The following is a 25,305-nucleotide window of genomic DNA, read 5'->3' on the forward strand; positions in this document are numbered from 1 at the left end:
TAATATTTAATAATTTAGTAATTAAGCTTTAATGGAAGGTGGTTTCAATTCAAAAGGCTGTTACTGAGTTGCATTATGGGAAATGTAGGATGTTTCTGGAGCTTGATCCATGTAAGGGACAAAATGTCATAACCTTTCAGTTTTTGTAGCTCAGGTTTGACCTTTTCTCAACTTTAATATTGTAGCCAGTGGATGCGAAGCTGATTCTAACACTGTATACTATAGCAGCTATCCAGTGTATACCTGAAATTATATATTGTGTATATGATACGCATGTAACGTTGTGTATATGATACAATATGATGCTGGTAGTTCAACTAAGAGCAAGGCATCACGCTTTATCACAAAAAACTCAACTTAAATCATTTTAATGAAGTGAATGAAAAGAACCTCAAAACTGTACTTCAGTACAGCAATTGAGCAAACGTTCACATTCAATGACAGTGTTCAAAAGTGGATTTAAATCCTTATATGTACAATAGATCTGTATTAACGACACTGCCACAATCAAGCTGAATAAAATATTTTCAGGTGAGGTTTGGCTTGCAGCACATCTGAATAAAGCTGAATAAAAAGAACTATCAATCAGAAAGAGTAGGGACTGTTCAAATAGCTTGCATTGATTTTGGGCAATGCAAATGTGTGTAATTTAAATTTTGCCACTCCAGGACAACATTTGTCATTACTTCAGATAATGAAGGTGTTAGACAGCTGCTATGGGTGTGCTCATTTGAGGGAGTTGTTAGACCAACTCATTGCTTGAATCTTTGCTTAACAGCAACAAAACTAAAAATGACATTGATGGTGTGCGGCCCTAGCCACCGTTGGCTCTTTTCCACTTTTCAGCGCTCATCTCTTTAGTTGTTTTTCTTTTAATTAGCATTTGAATGTTAAATTGGAAATGCTCACCGGTGATTCTGTGCCAGCTGCCAGCACACACACCCTGTCTTGGTGATACCTTTGTGAAGAACTCATGAGACCCATCGTTCACAAGAACCACCACCTGGAAAACAGACGACAATTATTTATCCATACTTTATAATCAGAAGATGCATTTAGGATTAACATTATCTGTCCTGAATGTGTATGGTTTTCTGGATTAGTATGCCGTTGACTTACGTCTCCTTGATGAATGTACATGGTGAAATAGCCCTCTGCTGTGCGCACATGCAGTAGCACACCAGATGCCACACGGGGGCGAACCTCCACCACCAGCTCAAACCTTAGCCCGAGGTCAAATGTTTCATCTGAGGAAGAGAGGCAGAGAGGGCAAGATGAAGTGAGCTCTGTGTGCGTTATCTCTGGACCTTATCTTCTTGTCGAATTAATCAGCCATGTTTCTCTGTGGTGTGAAATTACTCGACTCGCCCAACAGCTGCAGCTCAGTCCCCAACTTCCTAGGGGCCTTCACCTTCCCCCATTCTCTCCTCGGCACAGACACAATTTTACCACAGCTGCGCTGAGGGTATCAAGTTCCGTCAACCAACCAAACTCTCTCCATGCACACGGAATGGTGAAAGACTAGAGGGACTTGTGGGTTTCCCAAAAGGAAATTTAATGAGCCATGTAACATAACAGATGTTCAGTCTGCAAAGAGTTGCAGATCCTGCCAAATGTCCACAGTGTCAGATTTGGGAAGAAAGGTTGCACAAACTTTGTATGCATAAAAAATGATTTCGAAAAACATTCCTGCAGTTCACTCACAGAGTTAAAGCAAGGCGTCTGGACTTGTGAAGATTGACTTGAAGACGTTTCGCTGCTAATCCAAGCAGCTTCATCAGTTCTGAAAAAACTGTCTGGTGGGGAACAAATATATACACCTCAGTGGGTGTGACTAAGTGAAACTAAATAAAACAAAGGATCTGATAGTCCTGCCAATTTGTCTAAGTTTTCAAGTCAATCTTCACAAGTCCAGATGCCTTGCTTTAACTCTTTGAGTAAATATGACCTGGATGACTGAGAATCTCCACAGATAAATTCCTGCAGTTCATGTTGAAGCTCAAGAGGAGAACAAGTCTCTGCCTTTTCTTTTTCATTAAAAAAAAAAAGACTAGATATGTACCTAGCACGACATATCCTCCGTCTTCTGAGAAGTAAGTTCCTGCCTCAGAGAGTCCCTCAAAGCATGGAGTCACCCCAAAAGTCTCTGCAGTGGAGGACATCAGCTGCCCATCAAGTTGGAGGTTCTTCAAACAGCCGGTAAAGCTGTATGCAGAGCTTCTCTAAAGGAACATCCATGGAAACACATATAAGAAGACAGAAAAATAAGAAAAATAAGAAGTTCAAAATTCAGTTTAGTAAGTGGTGTAAAGCGTGAAAGGAAAATGAGACATTGTTCCTATTACAAATAAAAGTCAGCTCAGTACACTCAGAAGTTTTGCCACTGCCATTGGCTTATTGTGGTATAACTTGTAGCTTATGGTGGCTAATGCCAGCTAATTTTGGATAGATTTGGCTGTATAACTGACTGCTTAATCAGTCGGTTTACCTACTTAATGACTCTTATCTTGTTGGACTACTGATATGATGCATTTTGGCCTTTATCAGTAATTGCTGTTACATAAGGTAGCTTTAAAGCAGCAGCAATCAATATTTTTAACAGTTCACCTAAAAATTATCTTCTTCCCTCCATGCTGATGGAAAGTGTGGTGAAGTTTGTCAGTCCACAAAATGTTTTGCAGCAAAATAGCATTGCAGCATTCTCTTTAACAATGAAGGAGCGGGAAACTTGTTTTCAAAGGTACTTTCAGCTTAGCGGTTTCAGTGAAGTTTTCAGGGTGTAAATAAAGTCATTTCAAATCAGTTAGCTTCTTCAGTTGTTCATGAGAATGTTGCTATAATGTTTTGCTCTGAAGCTTCAGAAATGCTTTATGGACTAAGAAACCTCACCTGACTTTCCATCAGCTTGAGAGTGAGTAGATAATAACTGTGAAAGAAAATTACTTTTTATTACTGTAGGATGCCCTCCTGTTGAGTTCTAAGAGGAAGACGTTCACACTGGTGTTGAAGTTGAGTCGAGCTGACAGGACTATATATACTCTAGAAGATTTAGTACAAGATCACTGTTTCATTCAAGGTGAGACCTTGACAAAAGATTCATACATTTCAACTGACCTGTGCTGAGTGTGTTTTTAATGTTAAATCTCTTCCACATAAACTTTTAACCCATACCTGAACATTCTTTTGGGCTCTCCCTGGAGGGACTCCTCCAATATAGATGGGACTGCTGACATGCCAGGAGACACTGCTTCCTTGAACTCTGTCTTGCAGCACTGTGAGGCCATCAATTATTAACCGCCCCATACTCCCATCACGGATAAAAATAACCTTGAGCAGAAGAAGAAGAGAGAAGGTTGATACATAACTAAACATACATCCACTCATGTATATATACTGATTGAAAGAACTTACATTGTGCCATGCACCGTCATTGTATTTATCTTCGCTCTTGATTTTGACTCTTTGATCTGCGACGTTGAATGTGTACACTAGCTTCCCATGAGCCAGGAAGAGAGCCATGAAGTTGTCCTCTTGGACATCAGATACATAAAAGATGAGGCCAAAGGGTGAGTGGGTCTTTAGGGACAAGGAGAAGTGGGACCTGGGAGACGGTCGGTACATTTAGTTATGTAAAAGAGAGTACATGTGCAGAGTCAGATTTTGAACAGACTTGACCTTCAGGTTACTTTGCTTTACATACCTCTCAGAAAAGGAGTCTGGGAGGTCTGAGTAGTGGTGCCTGCTATTGGCGATGCCACCGTAGTGGAAGGCTTGGCGAGTTGCTGTGGGACTTGAGGAGAGGTAGCAGGGTTCAGTGTGCACCTCTGATGGCTCCTGGTCATCACTGTTCATTTCCATCAGCCCATGGTGGAGGCCAGACTTCTCCCTGCTAACCTATGAAAGCATTTATTGAATGTTAGGATGGCCCAGATCATTGAAACCACAAAAAAAAAGACAGACCCTCCCCCGGAACAATGGTATTCATCGTGGTCTACTGAAGACACTCTTTTTATTTTACCTTCTGAGACTGGTTCTGTTTGGCTCTAGAGGAGTGCCTTGACAGTAGAGCAGCAGGGGGGCGCTGGACTGGACAGTCCTGCAGGGAAGTTTGAACTTTCTCTGTGTATCGCTGGAAGTCCTCAGACTCAATGTCCCGGTCCTGTCTACAGAAACACAGAGAAGCAGAGTGCTTCAGAGATGCTCTCAGCACACCAACATGTCCCCATAGCAACAAACTCCTTGTCCTTAACTACTTAGCTCACAGCTGCAGGAACTAGAGCCAAATCCTCAAATAGAATGCTCTCAACATAGTCTCAGTCGCAGTAGAGAGATGTGAAGGGGACACTTTAGTCTAGTGTAACCTGCAGGATAAATTATTTGCATCCTCTCTTACTCTAGTAACTGTTCACTGATTGTTTACCTGTTGATGTAGGCATAGCTGATGCAGCCTGTGAAGTTCTTTAAGCTGCTGCTTGGAGACCCTCCATAGTAGAAGGTCTTCACAGTAGACCCTGATGGGGATTTTGCGGCTGATGACGGACGTTTCTTGTCCTGCTTGTCTTTGTCGTCCACCAAGAGTGAATATCTAAGGTGAACAGTTAAACAGTCATTCAAACCTGATACTAATACACTATCCACACTAATACTGTCTTTTGAAAATGCTCAGCTTTTGCTACATTACCAATTTGTGTCCAAACTACTCCATGATACACACTATATGATATAATATATATATATTATTAACATTTTGCTTACAGCTTGGAGTAGCGCATTCCTTGTAATATTCCACTAACATGAAAAATACCGTAAACCCAACAACTAAAGGTATGATATGGAGTATGTTTTCAGGAATTTTTTCTTTTATATTTCTTCATTTTTCTGCTTGAATGCAATAAAAACACATCCGCTTGTACTTTATTTGTTTTCTGCACCTACAATTAGGTGGTAAATTCATCCACTTACTGAAATCTGAAATCTGAAAGATTATGTTAATTCATTGATTCATGTGCAGGTGCAGTTGATGCTACACATGATTTTTAAATAGCCACACTTTTTCAGTCCACAGGACTTTTACATACCATTTCTTTCTGTCAGCATATACTGGCATTAAACTGGAGATCACAAGGTGGATTCTAAATCTTAGAACAAACTTTGAGTAGAAGTTAAAAATGTGTAACTTGAGCGATTCCCTGCATAAAAAAGTCACAGCGCCCACTGGCAAACCAGTCCAACTCTGGACCACTGAGGGTAAAGGAACTGAAAACAGCACATATTCTATGTTAATTTTCACTTTGAGTATCTAATTTTCCCACAAAAAAAAAAAAAAAAAAAAAAAAACTCACAATACTTTCACACTGCATATTCTTAGCCCAGGCCTACATTCCTACCACACACAGTTTGTTAACCCAGGATCAGCCCAAGCCCAGGGCTACATGATTGACACTGTACTTTTACCAGCCCTAGGTTAAGGAACACATGACTAATTGACACCCATGTGACCACCCATGTGACTACTCTTTTTGTTACTTTAGACCCATTTCACACTGGCACCTTTTAGCCCCATGTTTACGTGACTTTCAGGGGATAACTCCACATACTTGAGGCTAACCCTACGTTGGAGCAGGGGCAGTGAGCCCACTTTGGAATATGCAAGGGTTGTAGCAGTGTGAAGTTAATGCTTCTAGCTCCATACTAAGTGTGAAAAGCAATCTGATCATTCTGAAATGTAATTAATAGGGACTGAGAACTGAATTGGATTCTGCTGTCTCCATATGTTTAAATTTAAGTCTATCTAATGTTATACAGCTGAGAGGAAACACCTGTTAACAGGACTCTGCAGCTGTGAAGTTGAATACTTACTTCTGACTGTTCACTGAGGCCACTAAGAAGTGTGTCCTTCCGTCGTTGTATTGCTTTTTGTGTGATTTAACTCGAGTGCCTCTGCAGTTCAACACCACTGCTCCGTTCTCCAGGGAGATACTGAACTCATCAGACTGAACACAAGACAAAATAAGTTTATAGTTAATACATAAGCGGCACAGAAAGGTTTTGAAAGGATTTCTTTTCCTCTAGTTCAAAACATATTAAAGGCAAATTCTTGATTTATCTTATCTTTATGACAAAGTGATGCTTTTGATCCATGTTTTAACTCCAAAGTTAAAGTTTTAAAGGTAAATGCTGTACCAAAAAGTAATTTCCTCACACAGTCACGTGAAATTTAGCATTACAGTTAGCATTTATCTAAAACGAGAATTTTATCCATATGTATCAAAATAAAGATTAATGTATACCCCCTCGCTGTGGAAAAATAGAAGTCCGTTGGGCTGCAGTGATCTAAAGTTAAGTCCTCCCTCAAAGTTGTCGAAGGGTGAAATCTTCCCTGTGGATCCCAGGTAGCCCTCTCCAGTGAAATAGGCTTTACGGGACATCTGTCACAATGAAAACACACCTCACTTTCATTACCTATCACCTTTCACTCTCAGCTCAGCCTTCAGTTCAGTAACGGGAATATTGATTGACTCAGTTGTTGTTACTATAATTGTTGAACTAGAACAGCCATTTATTTTCTCTAAATTGAGAGTGAAAATTATTTGTGTATGCATTCAGACATTTGTGAGATCCAGTGCATTATCACAGACAGTTTGTATCTGGAAAGCGGTGGAGGCAGCACTTACAAAGGACTCCTCAGGGCAGCCACTGCTGATGCCAATGGTACCAGGCTCCTCCAGCAGGTTGAAGTCTTTTTTCTGGAACTGGAAACCTTTCACACAGCCCTTCAGGCCTACAGCAGCAGACAGCTCAGGCCTGTGGTGACACACATATTGTCACCATCTTATAGTGAGACATCCTTCTTACAGTATGCTGCCAAATTACAAAGTAGGTTTACTTATATCTGCAGTGCACTAATATAATATTTTGGCCACTTGGCCACAACAAACTAAAAACACATCTCTTATAAACAGTTTTTATGGTTGATGGGCTAGCAAACAGTTAATTACAGAGCAACATTCATTTGGAGTCACCTTTTAGCTCTGATTTGGTTTCCAACAATTTATGAGAAAAAATATTGCTAATATAATTCCTTGAATTTTTGGTTGATTAGCTAGTTGCTAACTTTATGTGTCTGCTGTTTGGTGCTGACCATATATTGTGCACAATGGTTTGTTGGAACACTAACTGCTGGAAACATAATTGACGAGAGCAGAATTTTTATCCTGTAAAATCAAAACAATGAGCTAAAAGAGGCCAAAATGTTCTGTAGAGCTGCAGAGTTAAGACTCTGTACATTTTACACTACAAGTGACTTCTTTCACACATTTGATGCACTGTTAATATAAAACATACTGATTAGCAGAGTGCTAAGCTGCATTGTGTTGGTGAGTGGTGTTATCCAGAAAAGTTGGACTGTTTTGCTCTCAGCTGCCACTTGAGGCTTCAAAAGTGATGCCCATTCAGCCTTTAGTGTTTTGGTCTGCACATGAATGTAACTCTGTTGTGTGGAATATATGCCTGGTTGTTAATATATTTAACTCACCTGGATTTGAGGATGCTCGAGGGAGCACCACCTATGTAAATATCCGAGAAAGGCAGAGTGGTTTTTGGATTTTCCATAGATTTAACATGGCTCTTGTCCACCAGGAGGATGACCTTCTTTGACTGATGGTAAATTACTGACACCTATGTAAACAGCCCAATACCAACAGTTACAGCAACAAATGATGCATTCACAAGCTCAGGTTGAATTTGTCTAACTAGCTAAATGAGAAGGAGTTTACCTCATGGTATCGTGCGTCATTTATTTGAAGCTTTGGTAAGTTGTTCTCCAAAAGTTGTGGTCCACTGCTGAAGCCAAAGTCGTACATTAGGCGCAGGAAACCATTCTTTAACTCTAAAAGGAAATATTTATCCTGAAAAACAGAGGTCAAAACACATTAGGATTTGCCTGTGACATTTCAGGTACACTTCATCAATTGTTATTATGTCCAGAAAGAAGAAAATGTAACATCATGAGACGTGAGATATGTTTATAATGTACAGTATATTCCAAAATTCCTATGTACGACTTTATTTATAAATATCCAGCCAGTCACACTGACTCTACATTTACCAAATGCAGAGATTTCCCTAGAGATGGTGAAATATCATTTTGAGATGTTAGCCTTATGCTCATACTTCCTTGTGAAAGGTGACTTTAGGTCTTTTCCTAGTCCTTACACTTACCCCATTGACCATGAGGAAGAGGACACCATCATTTGCGACAGTTCGCACTGCAATGTCGAACCTTGTGACAACACCGAATTTGCCCCTCCTCTCAATATCATTGATGAGTGCGTAGCCCGTTCCATCAAACAGGTAGCTAGCAATACGACTCTGGGAAAATGCCAACTTGTACCTAAGGGAGTGGGAGAAACATTTGATACTTGAAATATTTTGAAATAGTCTAAGTGATAATATGATGATCAGATAATTCAGATACAACTTTCATCACTCTCTTGTCTGTTTTGCACTCAGCTGGAATTTGAAAGTGACACAGTGCACAGAATGGTAGGTGGGAATGAGGGGGTCTGTAGGCAAATTATTGCCCTGGGCCCATGTCAATGTGTACCTGGGGCATGGTGTTGATGTAGTTACATTCATTTTGTGAGTCTCTCTGAAATTGTATAGGCTGATGATGTCGTTGTTCAGTGAACTCAGTTCGATGCAGCCCACAAAAGGAGCAAGACTCAGAGGAGGTGGAAGCTAGTTCATAAAAAAAAAAACAGGTCATAATTTAGGAAAAAACAGATGATTAGATGATTAAATAAGCATTTGTTTAAATAAAGAAATGTTTGAAAAAGGTATTACCTTGACACCTGGTGGGACACCACCAACAAAGAATACCATATCCTTAGGGTCAAGGTCAAACAGTGAGTCTGTGCCTGGAGCTTCGCCTTTTTGGATGAACTTCTGCTCATCTGTGGAACTCTGACTGGGGATGGTCAGGAAGACTTTTCCATGTCTGCCCAGCCTGCAAACAAAGAACGCAATTTTTGGTCTGCAGTGTTATGAGTGGTAAGACACTCAACAGAAACTGTTAAGCTTATTAGATATTATTTATCTTATTACACATTTAAATTCCAAATTGATTCAAGTCATAACCATTCAAAAAATGTTTTCCAATAATTTCTATTAAATTTTGGGGAAGTGGAACACACGAATGTACCGTGGTGTTACTATCTAGTAGAGCGACTTCTCTGGTGAAACAAGTCTATGGTACAGATAATGAATGTTTTACAGGTACAAGTATCATCAGAGTAAAATGTGTCAATATTTAATGACTGATTGACTGATTACCTCTCTACTTTGATGTAGTTGAATACTGCTGGCCATTGACTGACAGGCTTTGAACCCAGTGGGATCTCAACATCTTCACCCCCGAGGTTGTACACGTACACCAGGTTGTCATTCTTGATGGCCAGGCCCATGTAGTCTTTCCTACCCTGCAAAAACAGCAGAAAAACCTCATAGTATGTTGCATAATGGTGAGTTCATACCCTGTCCATTTTGCCATTATGACATTTGTTTTGCTGTTTTACAACTGTTCGCCACTGCTGCAGGGGTTTCCAACAGGGAAATGCCAATATTTTATGTTGTTTCACCTTGAAATATGGTGGTTTCAAAAACATAAACATCCTTCATTTGTGACTACCAATAGTGCTCATGCTGAGGCTATTATTCCACACTGGAAAGCCGTAGACAAACGCCACTGCATAGATTACAGTAGCACTGATATCACCAAGGTGAAGGGTCGTTGAAGGGAACAGAGAGGCCTCACATTGGGTAGCAGCAGTGTTTTTTGTGCCCCACTGGGCAGGGGCTAATGGTATTTATGTAAATGAACTCCAACTTTGAATGCACACATGCACTATTGTCACAGGCGTCTCTTGGAGACCTTTTGAATGGAGCAAATGCTTGCTTTCAAAGCCTGTCATTCCTTCCTCCAAGATCACAACAAACTATTCATGTCCACAAGTTACTCCCTGCCTTTCATCTTTGCCCTGGGCCTCTGGGTGCAAGTTTGTGAAGTTTCAGCAGCAGATCTGGCCCATATACCCACCCTAAAACCTTGTTCCTAGGTAGCAGTGATTTGACAAATACAAGCGCCTTTACTTTTTTTAAAGGCTCCCATCTGCATCCACTTAGCATTCTTCCTAGTAGGCATTTGTTTTATCTTAACTCATTACTGCTAATGGCCAAGCAACCAATTTAGTTTTCCCAAAATTCCTCACATTTCGGTCTCCCATGTATAGGATGAAACGGTCTTCTATGGGATCCTTGTCAGGGTCCACTCTCATGAACAAGCTGATGGACGTCACTGTCTTCAGATCTTCCAGGTCACTGTGAGGATGAACTTCCACTGAGGACTGACCGTTGAACTTCATGGACACTTGGACCTGTGGTAGAAAACAAACCTGAATGACTTAAAGCCTACGGTGAGTGTGTGTGACTATTTTTTGTCCACCATACTGTAGGCGTGTTTATAGTGATGAACTAACTTTCTTGGCCACACTCCTGGCCTGGGCTATGAGCTCTCTGATCCTCATGATGTTGGTGGTCACATTATTGACAGGCTTCTTCTCCTCGACAACCTTCAGCTTGTCCAGCAGCTCAGGAACAAGCACATTGAGGTTTTCCACTATAGATTACATTGAATGAGAGGAAATGAGAATTTAAACAGAATGTCTAATAGAAGGAAACAGAGGAAAGTGAGATAACTCTGACAGGCTTGTTACATTTTTGAGCTATAGTTAAATAGTACTAAAAAATGCAGACTGAAGATCTTTATGATATGTATGTGTTACTACGAGCGTTGCAGTGGATAAGATACCTGTTTCTCCAGCAGACAGGACGGCCTGTTCATAAGCAGCTGTAGAGTATTCGTTTTTTTTCATGTTGTTGGCCCACTCTGCCACCTTGCTGGTGACAGGGGTGATGGTTTGAAGAACCTCTGTTGAACGGTTGAGAGTCTCTTCAGCCACCCTCAGGGTAGACTCCAGTCGCTGTGGTGTTCTGTCTGGAAATGGATACAGAGGGTGAGAAAGAGGAAATGCTGACATATCCACGTCTTGAACATGTAGCTAATGGTGAACATCTGTCTACCGTAATTAACAACCCAATTTTTAAAATGACCAGTTCATCTAAATCACAAAATTGGAATGAATGGAATTGCATTTGTATTGCTCATAGCTTTCTAACTGTTTGACTTTTCAGGATCTAGGCCTGTTGGTGGGTAAAGTGCTAGAAAGACATCGGGATAAACATACAAATAAAAGCAAATATAAAACATGTCTCTACGGCTAGATACCACTAGGGTAGAACCCTTTAATTCAGACATTAAAAGAACAGAATGTGGAATACAAACTACTATGACTGCACTTGTTGACGGGAGACGATGCTAGCAAGCTTCATCTTGCCAACAGCTTCTCTCTGCCTCCATTGTTTGTGCTAAGCAGGTAAAACACTGTGCTAACCTTGATACTGGACACACTGTTACTTTGAAATAAAGAAAAATATTCAAATATTCAAGATCCTTACCTGTATGAATTCCACTGATACCCTCCACTATTTCTGCAAGTTTCTGGGTGTTTTTATCCATGGTCTCTTTGGTCTCCTCAATGTACTTCATCTTGTCAGCTACTTCAGCTTCTACCTCTGTCACAGAGAGATACAGTAACTGTCAAACCAACAGTTCTAAACATTTCACCTATATATCATTCTGTGAAAGCATCATACCAATTTGCTCTGTATGTAGTGAAATGGACTCCTTGAAAACATTGTTGCTCTTTGTTACCAAGTGGCCAAGCTGAACATTGATCCCAGTAATGGCCTACAAGACAGACCACAGAACAAAGCTACAAAATGTTGATGGGAATTACAGTGAATGCATACTATGATTTTCTGTGATATTACATACATCTTCAGCTCTTTGAGATAAGTTGAAGGTGGTGAGCGAGGTGATATTGGCATCGTCGATGTATTTCACAATGTTGTTGTAAACATTGGCAGCACTTATGGCTTTCTGCACAAAGCCATTGGCATCACTCTCTCTCAGATCCCTGGAGGAGATAGGATGATGACAATCGAATTAGTGTTGCCAAATTGCACATAATAGCATCCAAATTTCCAGTACTCACAGAAACCATATTGAATGCTGCATTAATCATTATTTTGATATTCACAAGGCATCAAATGACAAAGTGTAATATGGAAATGGTTAACTATGGCCACAAATCTACAGAGAATTATCATGTGACTTTTCAGGTCTCTTCAACTGTGTGTAAAACGTTACAATTCTTTGACTCATTGTGTACGTTTTTGAACCACAACTGTTTGGTTTGATTCTGCCCCTTTCTTCTTATTTATTCATCTTATTTCCAGCAGCAGCATGCAGCTGTTCTGTGAAAAAAGCTCTGATAAACGCAATGTACAGTATCTGTCGAGCACCAAACAACAAACCTGAAAACAAACAATTAATGCAGCTGCACCTATATACCTTTCTCACAACAGACACTGACAAAACGATAAAATACATACATAATCTGACATAAGCTAAACAATTTTAGTGTTTGCTTTAAGGTCGCTGGCAGTCAGCAAGTAAAAACAGCTGAGGCAGATGTGAATGGGTGGGTACATGCACCTTTCACACTATGACCATTTCTGATCACAATGTCAGGAGGGATTTCAACCATGTGAACACTGAGAAAGCAGCAGGACCATATTGTATTAGTGCGGAGGTTCTCGAACTGTGCGCTGCCCAACAATTACCGGTGATCACAACTATAATCAGCCTGTCCCTGGTTCAGTCTGTCATATCCACCTGCTTCAGGAAGTCCACCATCATTCCTGTACCCATTGCACTTACACTTGCCTACCATCCTAACTGATCATTGCAAAATGCTATGGCACACATCCTCCACACCTCCCCATCTCACCAGGACAAGAAAGGGAGCTACTGGTATACAATTTTGGAACCACTTTTTAGACCATAATCAAGTTTGCTGAGACACAGCTGTGGTTAGCTTAATCAAAGATAACAATGAAGGAAGTAGAGTGCCTGACCCGCTTAATATTTATAGGTCCCTGTTGGAGAGGGTGGACAGCAAGTCTCTTAATGTCCACAAGACCAAAGGCCTGTCCTGAGTCAGTGGTGAGAAAAGCATGGCAGACTGTTCCACCTCAGATGCCTCAGGAAATTTCCCTTCAGGAAGCATTCTGAATAGGAACATCACTGTATGGAAACAGCACCGAACAGGAACTTAAGGCCCTGCAAAGGGTCCTTTGCTTGGTTGAACATACAATAAGCAGTGCTCTACCCTGTCTAAGGATATTTACACTGGGCGCAGCATGATTAAAGCTCAAAGATTATTATTAACTAATTAATGATTAGGTTAATAACCAATAGACACAGAGGGGTGTCTCACTCTTCCAATTCATTGGCTTGTTTCTCCAGCTCTTCTGCGTGCTCGACTGCCCTCTGCACAAGGTCTCTGTCAGCCAGCGAGAGACGCTCAGTCTTCTCCGTCAGTTTTTGGGTGGCGCCATCGATTGCTGCATGGTATTCGGTCACATTCTGTGTGCATGGTGAACACGTGCAAATACACAAATACTTAATTTACTATTTGCAAGGACATTTCACTGCTTCACATGAAAATAACATTCTCAGAATCCTTGTAATTCGTGCAAAGTAGAACACACACACACACACACACACTATGCTAGACACATGCTAACATTGTTATCTCAGGTTGATTATAATTCCCCAAAGGGTAGCTCAATTGAGAGCTACTGGACAAAAAAGGGAAAGCCGTTTGAGAATCCACCTTATTCAATCTCTAGCAATCCGCAAATGGCTTCCAAATCAAATTGACTAGCATTAGAATCTGACACAAGCTGTGCCTCAGGAACCCATTTTATGAATAAATTCAATGCAGGCTCTGAGATACTACAGCCCCACATCACTGCCTATTAGATTATGACATACAATACTCATTCAGTGAGTCATAAAGAAGCTTGAGCATCATTGGACAGCAGGGGCCCAGAGATTTTTGCATTCTCACCACTGAACCTAGTTTATGAAATCACCATAGGTCCTCACAGTCAGGTAGCCTCACCTGCACTATAGCTTCCATGTCAGCCACAGTCATCTGTGTTTCAGTGATGAAACCTCTGGCTATGTCCATTGTTTCGTTGACAGCAGTGTGTTCCTCCTCCAGATTCTGCTGCTTTGCCTTGAGCCCAAGGAAATAAACGTAATAAGTAAAAAGTTAGCCACAATTCAAGCTTAAGAATTTATTCCAATACTACTGCCTTTATTAGACAGGATACAAAGATAAAGATAATTATGAAATGAGAAGATTGATCTCCAATCAGACTTAATCAAGTCACATTGCACACACATGTTTAGTTTCTTGAACCTGTAGGGCTTACCCCTAAACACTATCTTTAAAGTATTAATATGTCATCTAGGCTTTTTTGTTTTTTATCCAAGTAGATCAAAAGTTCAATACCACTCTCATGTCTATGTGTTATGTAAGTGTGGAGACTAGAAGCAACTGGTAAGAGCTTGCTTGGCTTAGAAGTTCATACCTTCCATTACCTATTAAGTTCACTATTACATCTCATTTTTAATTTGTACACAAAGAAATGTAAAAACAACAGCTTGTGGATAGCAAAGGAGGTTTATGCCAGAACAACAGCTTATCCATGTCAACACTTCTGTACAGCAACTCCTCTGGTTGCTTGGCAACCTCATGATGACAGCAAAACTAAAATAGCAAAAGTAGCTGTTGTAGAATCTATAGATCTCTTGTAGTTACTGCACCTAACTCCCTACAAAAGTAGTAATTCCCATGCTTCCAGTCATAATGCTAAGCTATGCTAATCACCTCCTGGCTCTAGCTCTGTATTTGACATTCAGACATGAGAATGGTGTTGGTAGAACTCCTGAAAAGGAATCAAATAAGCACAAAATTTAAAAAATGTCCCACTATCCATCTGAGCTCAAGTGAGGGCATTTATGTTTTCTCTACTTTTTTCAGAGTTCAGATTTAAATTTTAGCTTGTATATTGCTTTTTATGAATGTGGCTATTTTAGCTTGTATTTCTTATACATTATCATGCTGTAAACCTACTGAAAAACTGTAATAATGGGATGTCCTGGTGGTCAAGATTTTGTACCATATAACCATTACATATCTGCTTTGATAATTTGACTGCATGACTAATTATGGCACAATGATGAGATCATTTGATTGGCTGTGGTATCCCTGCAGTGTTCATGCTGTGGCTGCTGCTGGTGTTGACTGGTCTGTGCTGAGGTTAGGAAGAGCCCCAGATTAGGAGAGGCTCCATGTTTGGTTAGTGCACCATTCAGAGACCCCGATCATGGAGATCCCCGCTCCTGATAATACACGTGCACACAAATACGCAAACATAGACACGCACACAGACACACACAGAATGTAGCAACAGCTGTTCTGCTGGACAGCAGACCCATAATGTCAACCAAGGCATGACAACTAGGGCTGGATCACAGCTTCCTGTTTCCAAATTCCAACCAGACATTTCACTCAGTTGTAAATCAATATATGGAGGGAATTGACATTAACATAAATCATATAAACATATAAACTAAAGTTACTGGAAAGCCATTTTCATCCATTTATTATAAATCTGATTTTTCTTTTTTAATCATTATTGCTCACCATTTTCCTTGGCATATGTTGACATACCTAAGAAATGGCAGCCCGTATTAGTTTTAAAATGATACAGTTCAAACCCAGTGGCCACTTGGGCAAGTAAGTACTTAAAACCCATCTGACAATGAATTACTTGGAATGTGTGTGACTTCTTGGATGTGTAGAAGAACACGGAATGTTGATTAAAGCGAGATCCTGATTGTCAAAGATTTATGTAATGTCTCTTTAATGGGGAGGAACACTTATTATTTCTGCCATGGGGATCAGGCAATGTAAAGATATAATATTTCACCCTCCCACAGCTCATCTATTAGTCAGAATGATCGTTTTATGACCAATCTCGCCTGATCCATGGACTGTGATCAGCATGTCACTATGACTCACAAGAGCCCTGTTCCTCCTCCTCAGTTAAATAACAGTGCATTTGCTCACATGCAGTCAAATAGAGTTGTTGGTGTTACAGAGAATTGGGAGAGTCCATCGCCCAAGGACCACATACCCGTCCGTCACTAAGACGAGTGCTGTTTAAATTGCAATGTGCCAGGTTCAAGCACACTTGGCTATCAAAGGGAACAGAAGATGACACTCTGACTGGTTTAATGTAAGTTAAATCCAAAACACACCTATGAATAATTAAGAGACTAAATACAACAACCCCTTTGCTCCACATGACTTACTTTGCTCCTAGATTATGTGCCATTTAAAAAGAGAGCTGGAGATACTGCACTTCTGTTGCGTGCTTTAGACCATGCACTCATGAAGAGAAATTCATGGCACTGAACGTTATAATAAGGTACACAATTTAACACCCATGGTAACTCTGTGTGTTTAGTTGGCAAATGCACCACTATATTCACCAGCTAGCCTCTGCTGTGTCTTCCTGCTATTTGCTGATGAGCAGGTAGTTTACAGTGGGTTGATTAAAGACTTTTCTCTCCAAACAGCAGAACGTTTGGGGTTTGAAAAATATTTGTTCCATCAACTCCTGTCTCACATAACTGCCAGTAAATCATGTCTTTTTGGTGGTGCAGTTTATGCTCCAGCATAGCGAGGTTAAATGAAAGTGAATGGTTCATACAGCTTGTGATAGCTTTGTTAATTTCAAAGTCTCCAGCTCTCCATTGCCTCAAAGACCAAGAAATTGAAGACATTTTACTATTGGTCAGTTGAGGAAAATGTGTCTACCAAAGTTGAACCCCCCTGACCGAATTCACAGATTGCTGGAATTTCCTTGAAATTATTTTTTTCTCCCACAGAAAGACAGTTTTGTGAAATATTGATATTACTCGGCCTTTAGAAAGATTGTCAGGGAGACTGCAAGACAGAAAATAAGGCATCTCTAATGTATCTCTAGCTACACTATACAGACAAAAATACTGGGTTGGGGCTGTTTTCAGGGTTTGTGCATGGCCCCTTACTTACAGTAAAGGTAAACCTTAATGTTTCAGTATACCAAGACATTTTGGACATTGCTATGCTTCCAACTTTGTGGCAACAGTTTGGTGAAGGTCCTTTTCTATTCCAGGGTGACTGTGCCCCAGTGCACAAAGCAAAGTCCATAAAGACATGGCTGGATGAGTTTGGTGTAGAAGAACTTCACTGGCCTACACAGAAACATAACCTCAACCCCATTGAATACCTTTGGAATGAACTGGAATGGAGAGTGCGAGCCAGTAAAACAACAGTGCTTGACCTCACAAATGCTCTACTGCATAAATGGGCAAAAGTTCCTGCAGAGACACTCCAAAATCTAGTGAAAAGTCTTCCCAGAAGAGTGGAAGCTACAGGGATATTGATGTATTTAGAATGTGATGTGAATGGTCAAGTGCCCCAATAATTTTGTCTATATAGTGCATATTGAGATAGATAGGGTAACTCCTCCTGTCCAGAGGTGGGAATTCGCACTGCTACATCTCTGCTATTTATCATTCATAGTGAATAATGTTTGCGGGGCCGTCTAAACGCTTGTCAGCATTTTGGTTTTTTCTCTTTAACTTGGGCTAACATGAATCTCCTCTGTACATTAATAACTCTGTGTTGGCAGGGGGCTATATCAGGGGAAAATAAAGTAAATGTTTCTGTATGTTGGCTGTGGATTCTGTCATGGGAAAAGAAGAATAAATTAGCTCTGCAGCATTGCTTCCCCCTGTGTGGGCCTTGTTCGAATGTACAACCCAAAACTCCCACAGATGGTTTTGTGTTTCTGTTCTCGGCACTTAAATACCACAAGTAATAGACCTCTGACATGCCTGACAAACAACAACCAGATTTGTTTTTCACAGCCTTGCGAGCAGATCATGTTAACAATGGGTATCTTGTGTCTTTTAAGGGTAGGTACCTCGGTGTGATGGAGCAAATCTCAACATTGTCTGAAACATTGCGAGAGGATATAAAGCAGACACCACTTTGAGGAGGAACTCCATGCCAGCACACTCCCTCACAGGAGGGAGGAAGGCGTTTTAACAGGACTATTTACTAATGCATCTATTCTGACAAGTGCAGAATGATAAGATGGAGGAGAGACGAGAGAGGGGAGTGACAGCAGGAGCCTTGTTGGTAAGGGTAAGGGGGTCATGAGAAATCACCTCATTCCTCTGGAATTTGAGGATGCTGGCTCTGTTCTTGTCGTTCGTCTCCTGGACGGTGGCGGATGCTTTCTGGAGGAAGCCTTGAGCATCAGACAGCTTGGTGGAGAAGCGGGACAGGATCTCCCTGACAGGTGGGAGCCGACCGTCTGTGATCATTAACTTCTTCTCCAACTGACGGATGCGCCTCAGCACTGTAAACACAATCAGAAACACAGGCTGTTTCTTTACAGTATCATCATTAGTCTAACGTTTGCATGCCTCAGGACTTGCTATAGACACTCAGTAAAATAAGGCTGTTTCTGTTGGGGAGTGAAAAACAAAGATAGTTTTGTAACTGGGTCTCTGCACATACCACAAAGTGTATCTAAATATTTGCTCTATCTTTGTGTGTGTGTATCCATATGTCACATATGCATCCAAATTGTATTTTTTGTTTGGCAACACAGCAATAATTTTCTATATTTAACTTGTGCTTCATCCCCATCTGATGACCCCCCCCCTCACAGATTACATTACTGTCCTGTCATTTTAAGTCTTCACCAAGCTGCCTTTGTTTACACACGGGAGAAGGTTGTCTTTAAAGCTTTCTGCCAGAAAGAAAGGTGATGTAGTATAACTAAGTCCATGCAGTCCCACCTGCAAAAAGGTGTAGGTTTGTGTCCTGCTTGAGTTAACACTGACTTATTACTTTTAGACTTAGGACTTAACTTCTTTTTTTTCATTTTATAGGATGTGTAAAGATGGTGAATTCACACTCTGTACATAAGCTTTTGCAGAATAGCTGAATAAGCACTGTTCATCTGAACATATTTAGACATTGCTGACAGCCAGGTAATGTCCTGGACATTGACACAACTTTCACAAACATAACATAAACAACAGTCATTCAGCATCTCAATGTTTGCTGGGTAATGACACCTCCATCAAACTCTCCTGTTGTTTTTTTTTAGTGCAAATTAGCAAATATTATAGAAGCTAAACTAAGATGATTGCCATGGTAAATTGTACCTACTAAACATCAGCATGTTAACATTTTCGTTGTGATCAATAAGCATATTAGCAATTGCAATAGCAAATTTAGCTCAAAGCACCGCTATGCCTATGGCTATACAGTCTTTGTTGCTTTGTGTGGTGGTATGTTTTGAGTATATTTTTGGGGAAAGACATACTGTAATTACAGCAGTAGCAGTTACTTGTCTCCCTCACTTGCAGAGCTGACAAATGCACCCTTTCCAAGGCTGTTTCTGGTCTTTCCCTTTGCCATTCAAACTTGAAAGTCATTGCAGCTTCTGAGGAAATTGGCAATAAAATGGATCTTTGCTCAGATTGATTCTCTCAGAGATGTTACTGCCACAGTCTGCACAGTCCACACAGTCTACCAGACTACTGTCTGAGTACAGCTCATAGTGGATAAGGTTATAAGCCCCTGTTCAGCTGAAATTTCATAGGCTCACTTTAGACTTCCTATTAGTTGAAGGTAACTATAAAAGGCCAATATAAAAAATGAAAGTGAGTCATAAATGATTTATCTTCCCATGATGACAATGATAATAAGAAATAAGCAGTATGTTGAGCATGCCACTGCCTGTTGGTGCACTTGTGTTTTGTGAATCGCTGTTTGTCTCCTCACAGTCATGGGTTTCAGTTGACTCATCAGTGGCGATGGGCTCCCGTGGGGACAGATCCAGTTTCCTCATCCAGGTCACCATTCCCTGGGCCACCTCAGTGTTACGTTTGACCACCTCTGGATCCACATCCTGATGAACACTGTACAGTTCCCAGTCATGGATCATCTCTGCGCACATAAATTAATGCATTAGGAACCTAAAATACATAAGTCACCCATACTGCAACATTTATTCTGTTTAGTACTACAACTACACGATTGCTGGAAACACACGAGGCACTAATAGGACAATAGAGACGGAGAGCAGAGCTGTTTCGTACCTTCAATGCGTACATTGAGCTCAGAGAGGTTTGTACTGAGCTGCTCAGCGAGAGTGAGGGTCTCCAACGTTTCATTATCCAAATTATTCCCAAGAGACTTCACCACATTCTCCTGGAAAGCCACAAAAAATAAAGAAACAAACAAACCCTAGTGAATGACATCAATCAGTCTCCGAAGTCCCTCTCAGGTCCTTCTACAAAGATTTGGCTAAGTCTAAATAACTGGAACATATTAGGTTCAATTTTGCAAGTTTTGTTATGTTGACAAGCCCCTCCAGTGTAAATAATGTGTAAGATTTGACTGATACACTGTATAAAAGCACAAGAGCAAGTCAGTGTAGAGGTTTTTATCTTATTTGGGAGTTAATAAAAGATTGTTAATAAAAGAAGGGTGCATATGTTTTATGAGGAAAAAAAAACATTTGCTCAAACTTCCAAATCCTTCACTTAAATGTGCATTAAATGAAAGGGATAGCTTTGCTGACCGATTCTCCCAGCTGTTTGATGTCCAGCACTACAGCCTCTGTGGCCACTTCCAGCTCCCCAGTCTGGTCCTTCATCACAGAGGACTTATTCCTCCAGCCTTGAAACTGAGTCTGGGATCAAAGCAGTTTCATTCATTGATTAAACCACATTAGAAATACACTTTAAGGAATGTATAAAGGAGAAATAAAACACAAATGATCAGAGACAGTTGTTAGACAGGATTGATGTGTGGTGGTCAGTGTGTTGTTTTTCTCATATTTCCTACATTTAAAAAAAACATGCACATTTCGTATGTTTTGTAGGGAGCTATGGAGTCATATGATAGAAAAAGACATACAGTAGTGATTAATAAACTGAGGGAAGGGATCGGTAAAACCTGAGTGTTGAATGGGTCAGCCCTTGCAAGCAAGCTGGTAGTATGTGCACTCAGTTTACCAATCTGTTCCCATGGTTATGTTTGCATGAGGCTCCTTATCAGTATTGTTGTCCTACCACATGATCCCCGGGGGACTCCATAGTTTCAGTCTCTCCCTCCTTCACATAAAAAATATTTGACTAAATGCTAAATGATCCACTTTCACTTGGTAGTAGTGCAGTAGTTCTCTTTTGTGTACAGTCAGAGCAATTTAGCTAAAAACTGCTGCATGCTGACTGGACACATGGTGGATGCAAGCAGTGAAACTGGACTAAATAAACTTCTGGCACAGGAGATCTTTCAGCAACAGACAGATATATTTTTACTTCTCTTTTTATTATAATACTTTGGCCTGTAGACTTCTAATCTTGGTTGGAGCGACTGTAATTAACACGATTTCCCCCAGGGATCAATAAAGTATTTATAGTTCTCTATGTGTATGTCTCTATCAGTGACTACCAGTTCACATTACACGTTGTCCATCATCCATTCTTTATATAAAAGCCTGAACTGTATTTAATTTTGCATTTGCATCTGCATGAATCCCTTTTGTGTGTATGTACCTGCAGTCGATGAGCAGTGTAGTTGTAGTATTTGAGCCTGTCGTTGGCAGCAGCACCGGTGGAGATGTTCAACACTCCGACTTTCAGCTGGTCCAGTGTCTTATTCGCCAGCCTCAGGTCTCCAATCAGGTGCCAAATGCACTCATCACAACCTAAAACCAAGGACATTTTGTGCGTTAGTGTATTACAGCACAGCTGTATTGTGCTATAATTTCAAAAAGGTTGTCTATTGTTCTTTTAAAAGTATACTCTGCTGATGTGGAATCTCTGCTACAACTGTTAACTTCACTTACTGATGTTGCACAGGTTGACTGCTGCAGCCTCTGTCAGGCACTCTCCTGTGTGCATATCACAGTGGCCGCTCTCACAGTCACACTCTGTACAAAAACAGATGCACATTCAATTCTTCTCACAGTGTAAAAAAAGAAAGTTCTGTTCATTAGTTTAAATTTCTAACCAGCTGGAAACAGGTCAGTGTGGTTATCAAATATATATCAAGATCCACAGATGGTGTATTGGCTTGAGGCTTGTACATCTGTCTTATGGCCGCTCCGCTCTTGTGTGGGACTGATGGTTTTAGCAGCTGTGTGTGTGGATAGATTTGGGCTGTGTGCTGATGTCATTCAGCTCTCCGCAGAGTCTCAGGCCACAGGGTCACAACTGGAAGCAGATGCTTCTCTGACATCATGTACATTACTGAGGCAGTGGGTGTGGGAATGCAAGTACTCAGCACAGCTTTTTTTCTCTGGGAAAACATTTTTTGCATTGAACATTTTGCCAAATGGTTTGGGGGTGATACCAAGAGAACATTGGACATGTCGTGTGATAGTCAGATGACTTACTCTGGCAGCCGGAGGGGCTGTAGTCCCAGTAGCCGGGGAGGCATCGCTCGCAGTAACGACCTCCGGCGCCCGGGCGGCACGGACAGCTGTGGGTGAGAGGATGGCAGGTGGAGCGAATGGAAGCTGGCCCGCACTCACACCTCCGACAGCCCTGACAGCTGGAGAAACCTGAGTAACCCTCCTAGATTACATGAATGAAGAACACTGTTAGAACCCAGTTTCTTGCTGTTCAAGTTCATTATGAAACATATTATTGTCAACCATTTTAAGGATAATTCTGACTTATATTTTAGTTGTATAATTTCTGTCACCATCATACATACCATGGTAGTTGCTAAGATCTGAGAACATACCAACAAAGTTCACTGAGGCGTATGATACAATCACTATGACGAACAGACAGGTTGTCGCAAACCAACAAGTTTAGCCAAATTATTTAAACCAATGAAAGACTGGGAAAGTTGTATAGTGGTCAAAAAACACTCCACAGGTAAACAGATTCATCGGTAACAGTATCATAACTGGGTATAGCTACGGCATCCTTGAAAGGCGCAGTGATGCACAAGCAAGGCTGGAGTGAGGTTCACCACTTTGTCAAATACACGACTGTGTATTACTACAAGAGCACAGGAACACTTTGTAAAAATGTTGCTGGTAAACACAGTTAATTTCTGTGCATTTCATTTTTTATTCACATTTTTGGGATTGAAAGCTGTGCAAACATCAACAGTCAATGCAAAACTTCCAGTTTAATGACCACCCACTTCTGGTTTAAGCCCTGTCCATTCCTAGAACAGATGCAGATAATTTATCCATCCATCCATCCATTTTCTATACCGCTTATCCGTCAGGGTCGCGGGGGAGCTGGAGCCTATTCAGGTTCACCCTGGACTGGTCACCAGTCAATTGCAGGGCCAACACACAAAGACAAACATCTACACACTCTCACACTCACACCTAGGGGCAATTTAGAGTAGCCAATTAACCTAATGTGCATGTTTTTGGTATCGTGGGAGGAAGCCGGAGTACCCGGAGAAAACCCACGCAGACACAGGGAGAACATGCAAACTCCACATAGAAGGGCCCAGACCGGGATTCGAACCTGGAACCCTCTTGCTATGAGGCGACAGAGCTAACCACTGCACCACCGTGCCGCTAGTTAGATGAATTATCTCCATCAGACAATACTCCTGCATTAGATAATTCATGAGTGATGACCAAAACCATGAAAATATGAGCCAGGTAGTGATAAATTGAAAGGATCCCTTAAGCCTGCTTCACATGAACTCCCCAAGTATCCCAGAAGCAGAGCAGAGTCACATGACTCGTCTCACCTCACACTGGTCACAGAGTCGTCCGGTGACTCCCGGCTTGCAGTGACACACTCCTGTTCTGTCGTCGCATGAAGAGGTGCCACATTTGTTGCACTCACACTCTGCAACAAACACAGGAAACTTGCATTGATGAAAAGACGTTGAATGGTGTTTTATGAGCACTGTAGAAAGGGTTCATTTTGAACTTGGTGGGCCTCGAAAGGCACATGATAATCCTGGATCATGAATTGTGACCTTGTGAGTTTTTCAAGGTCTTTAGGATGACATACACAGAGAATATGTGTATAAAAAAATTGGTATTGTTTTTATTTTGATATTAAAGCAAATAAATATGCTGACTCCAAAACAATGTGACATAATATGCCAGGTTATCTTGCCAGGTTATTATCAACAACAATACCTTCACTCAAACATGACCTCTGAGTACAGAAGCTCTTATTAACATTGTGAATCTTCCAAGTATGGATCAAACTTCATTTGAAAGAAGGTTAAGATTGTAGGAATTCACTTGTTGCTCCGACCTCTGCAGTTCTTGGCGGTGATGGCGTCGCCGTGGAAACCTGGGGCACACCTCTCACAGTTGGCACCGGCGGTGTTTCCCCAGCAGTGCTGACAGTGGCCCGTCATGTTGTGGCACTCGCTGAAGATCAGGTTAGGATCAGAGTTGCCGTTGCAGTCACATCTCTTACAGGAACTACCGATCGCCATCGGGTTGCCATAGTAACCTGGAGCACACCTGCATGTGACAATAGCACTGCCTATTAAAATGAACTGTCTTTGATTTCTGGTACATGCCAGGAATTACTTGTTACAAGACTTTCTGCGTGTTTCAAGATAAACTTCAAATGTTTTAAGTCCATTATTAATGCGATTTAAGATCTATTTCATGTCCATACATAAAAAAACTCAGCAGCTGTTTACCAGTGGTTTATCACATCAGCTGTATGTTTTCTTCACATTATCTGTGACTCTAATGCCTTCAGACCCAAAGATTCTAATTTGAGCACTTTTGTGCAGCAGGCTTCAAATCTTATTTTCAGCAGGCTTCAGTTGAGCCCTAAATGCTTTCAAGACAGATTGCTACCCTTTCACAATATAATTAATGCTTTACCTCATTGATTACTGATTTTTATTTTCAATTTGATGCAGTATGGACCCACAGATAGGTGTTTGAGGAGAACTGAGGAGAATTCATTCATTTCATTCACTTTTTGCACATTGTGTTATGTTACAGTCACATTCCAAAATGCATTAAATTCATTTTTTCCATCAAAATTCTACACAGAATATCCCATAATGACAAAGCGAAACAAATTTGCTTGAATATTTTTGCAAATTCATTATTATTTATTTTGTTTTTTTATGAAAAATAAAAAAAACAAAAATATAACGT

General features: G+C 40.8%; 1 protein-coding gene across 1 annotated transcript in view; it reads right to left on the minus strand.

The window, feature by feature from the left end:
• The window catches only part of lama4 (laminin, alpha 4), a 34,679-nt gene that overhangs the window by 1,340 nt on the left and 8,034 nt on the right, over positions 1–25,305 (minus strand). The window contains exons 5-38 of the mRNA XM_046373424.1: positions 24,434–24,648; positions 23,913–24,013; positions 22,579–22,759; positions 22,030–22,113; positions 21,737–21,888; positions 20,758–20,868; positions 20,273–20,384; positions 19,956–20,120; positions 18,323–18,516; positions 14,151–14,267; positions 13,461–13,609; positions 11,954–12,095; positions 11,773–11,866; positions 11,575–11,691; positions 10,868–11,053; positions 10,536–10,675; positions 10,269–10,433; positions 9,334–9,479; positions 8,845–9,007; positions 8,606–8,739; positions 8,221–8,392; positions 7,776–7,907; positions 7,535–7,677; positions 6,675–6,804; positions 6,291–6,428; positions 5,860–5,993; positions 4,421–4,585; positions 4,019–4,163; positions 3,701–3,894; positions 3,412–3,601; positions 3,172–3,327; positions 2,063–2,222; positions 1,120–1,247; positions 910–1,003 (exon numbers count right to left, since the gene is read on the minus strand). Coding sequence (XP_046229380.1) covers positions 910–1,003; positions 1,120–1,247; positions 2,063–2,222; positions 3,172–3,327; positions 3,412–3,601; positions 3,701–3,894; positions 4,019–4,163; positions 4,421–4,585; positions 5,860–5,993; positions 6,291–6,428; positions 6,675–6,804; positions 7,535–7,677; positions 7,776–7,907; positions 8,221–8,392; positions 8,606–8,739; positions 8,845–9,007; positions 9,334–9,479; positions 10,269–10,433; positions 10,536–10,675; positions 10,868–11,053; positions 11,575–11,691; positions 11,773–11,866; positions 11,954–12,095; positions 13,461–13,609; positions 14,151–14,267; positions 18,323–18,516; positions 19,956–20,120; positions 20,273–20,384; positions 20,758–20,868; positions 21,737–21,888; positions 22,030–22,113; positions 22,579–22,759; positions 23,913–24,013; positions 24,434–24,648 — 4,949 coding nt within the window. The remainder of the gene's footprint in view (positions 1–909; positions 1,004–1,119; positions 1,248–2,062; positions 2,223–3,171; positions 3,328–3,411; positions 3,602–3,700; positions 3,895–4,018; positions 4,164–4,420; positions 4,586–5,859; positions 5,994–6,290; positions 6,429–6,674; positions 6,805–7,534; positions 7,678–7,775; positions 7,908–8,220; positions 8,393–8,605; positions 8,740–8,844; positions 9,008–9,333; positions 9,480–10,268; positions 10,434–10,535; positions 10,676–10,867; positions 11,054–11,574; positions 11,692–11,772; positions 11,867–11,953; positions 12,096–13,460; positions 13,610–14,150; positions 14,268–18,322; positions 18,517–19,955; positions 20,121–20,272; positions 20,385–20,757; positions 20,869–21,736; positions 21,889–22,029; positions 22,114–22,578; positions 22,760–23,912; positions 24,014–24,433; positions 24,649–25,305) is intronic.

This window comes from Scatophagus argus, chromosome 19 (genome assembly GCF_020382885.2).
Source record: "Scatophagus argus isolate fScaArg1 chromosome 19, fScaArg1.pri, whole genome shotgun sequence".
Lineage (NCBI taxonomy): Eukaryota > Metazoa > Chordata > Actinopteri > Scatophagidae > Scatophagus > Scatophagus argus.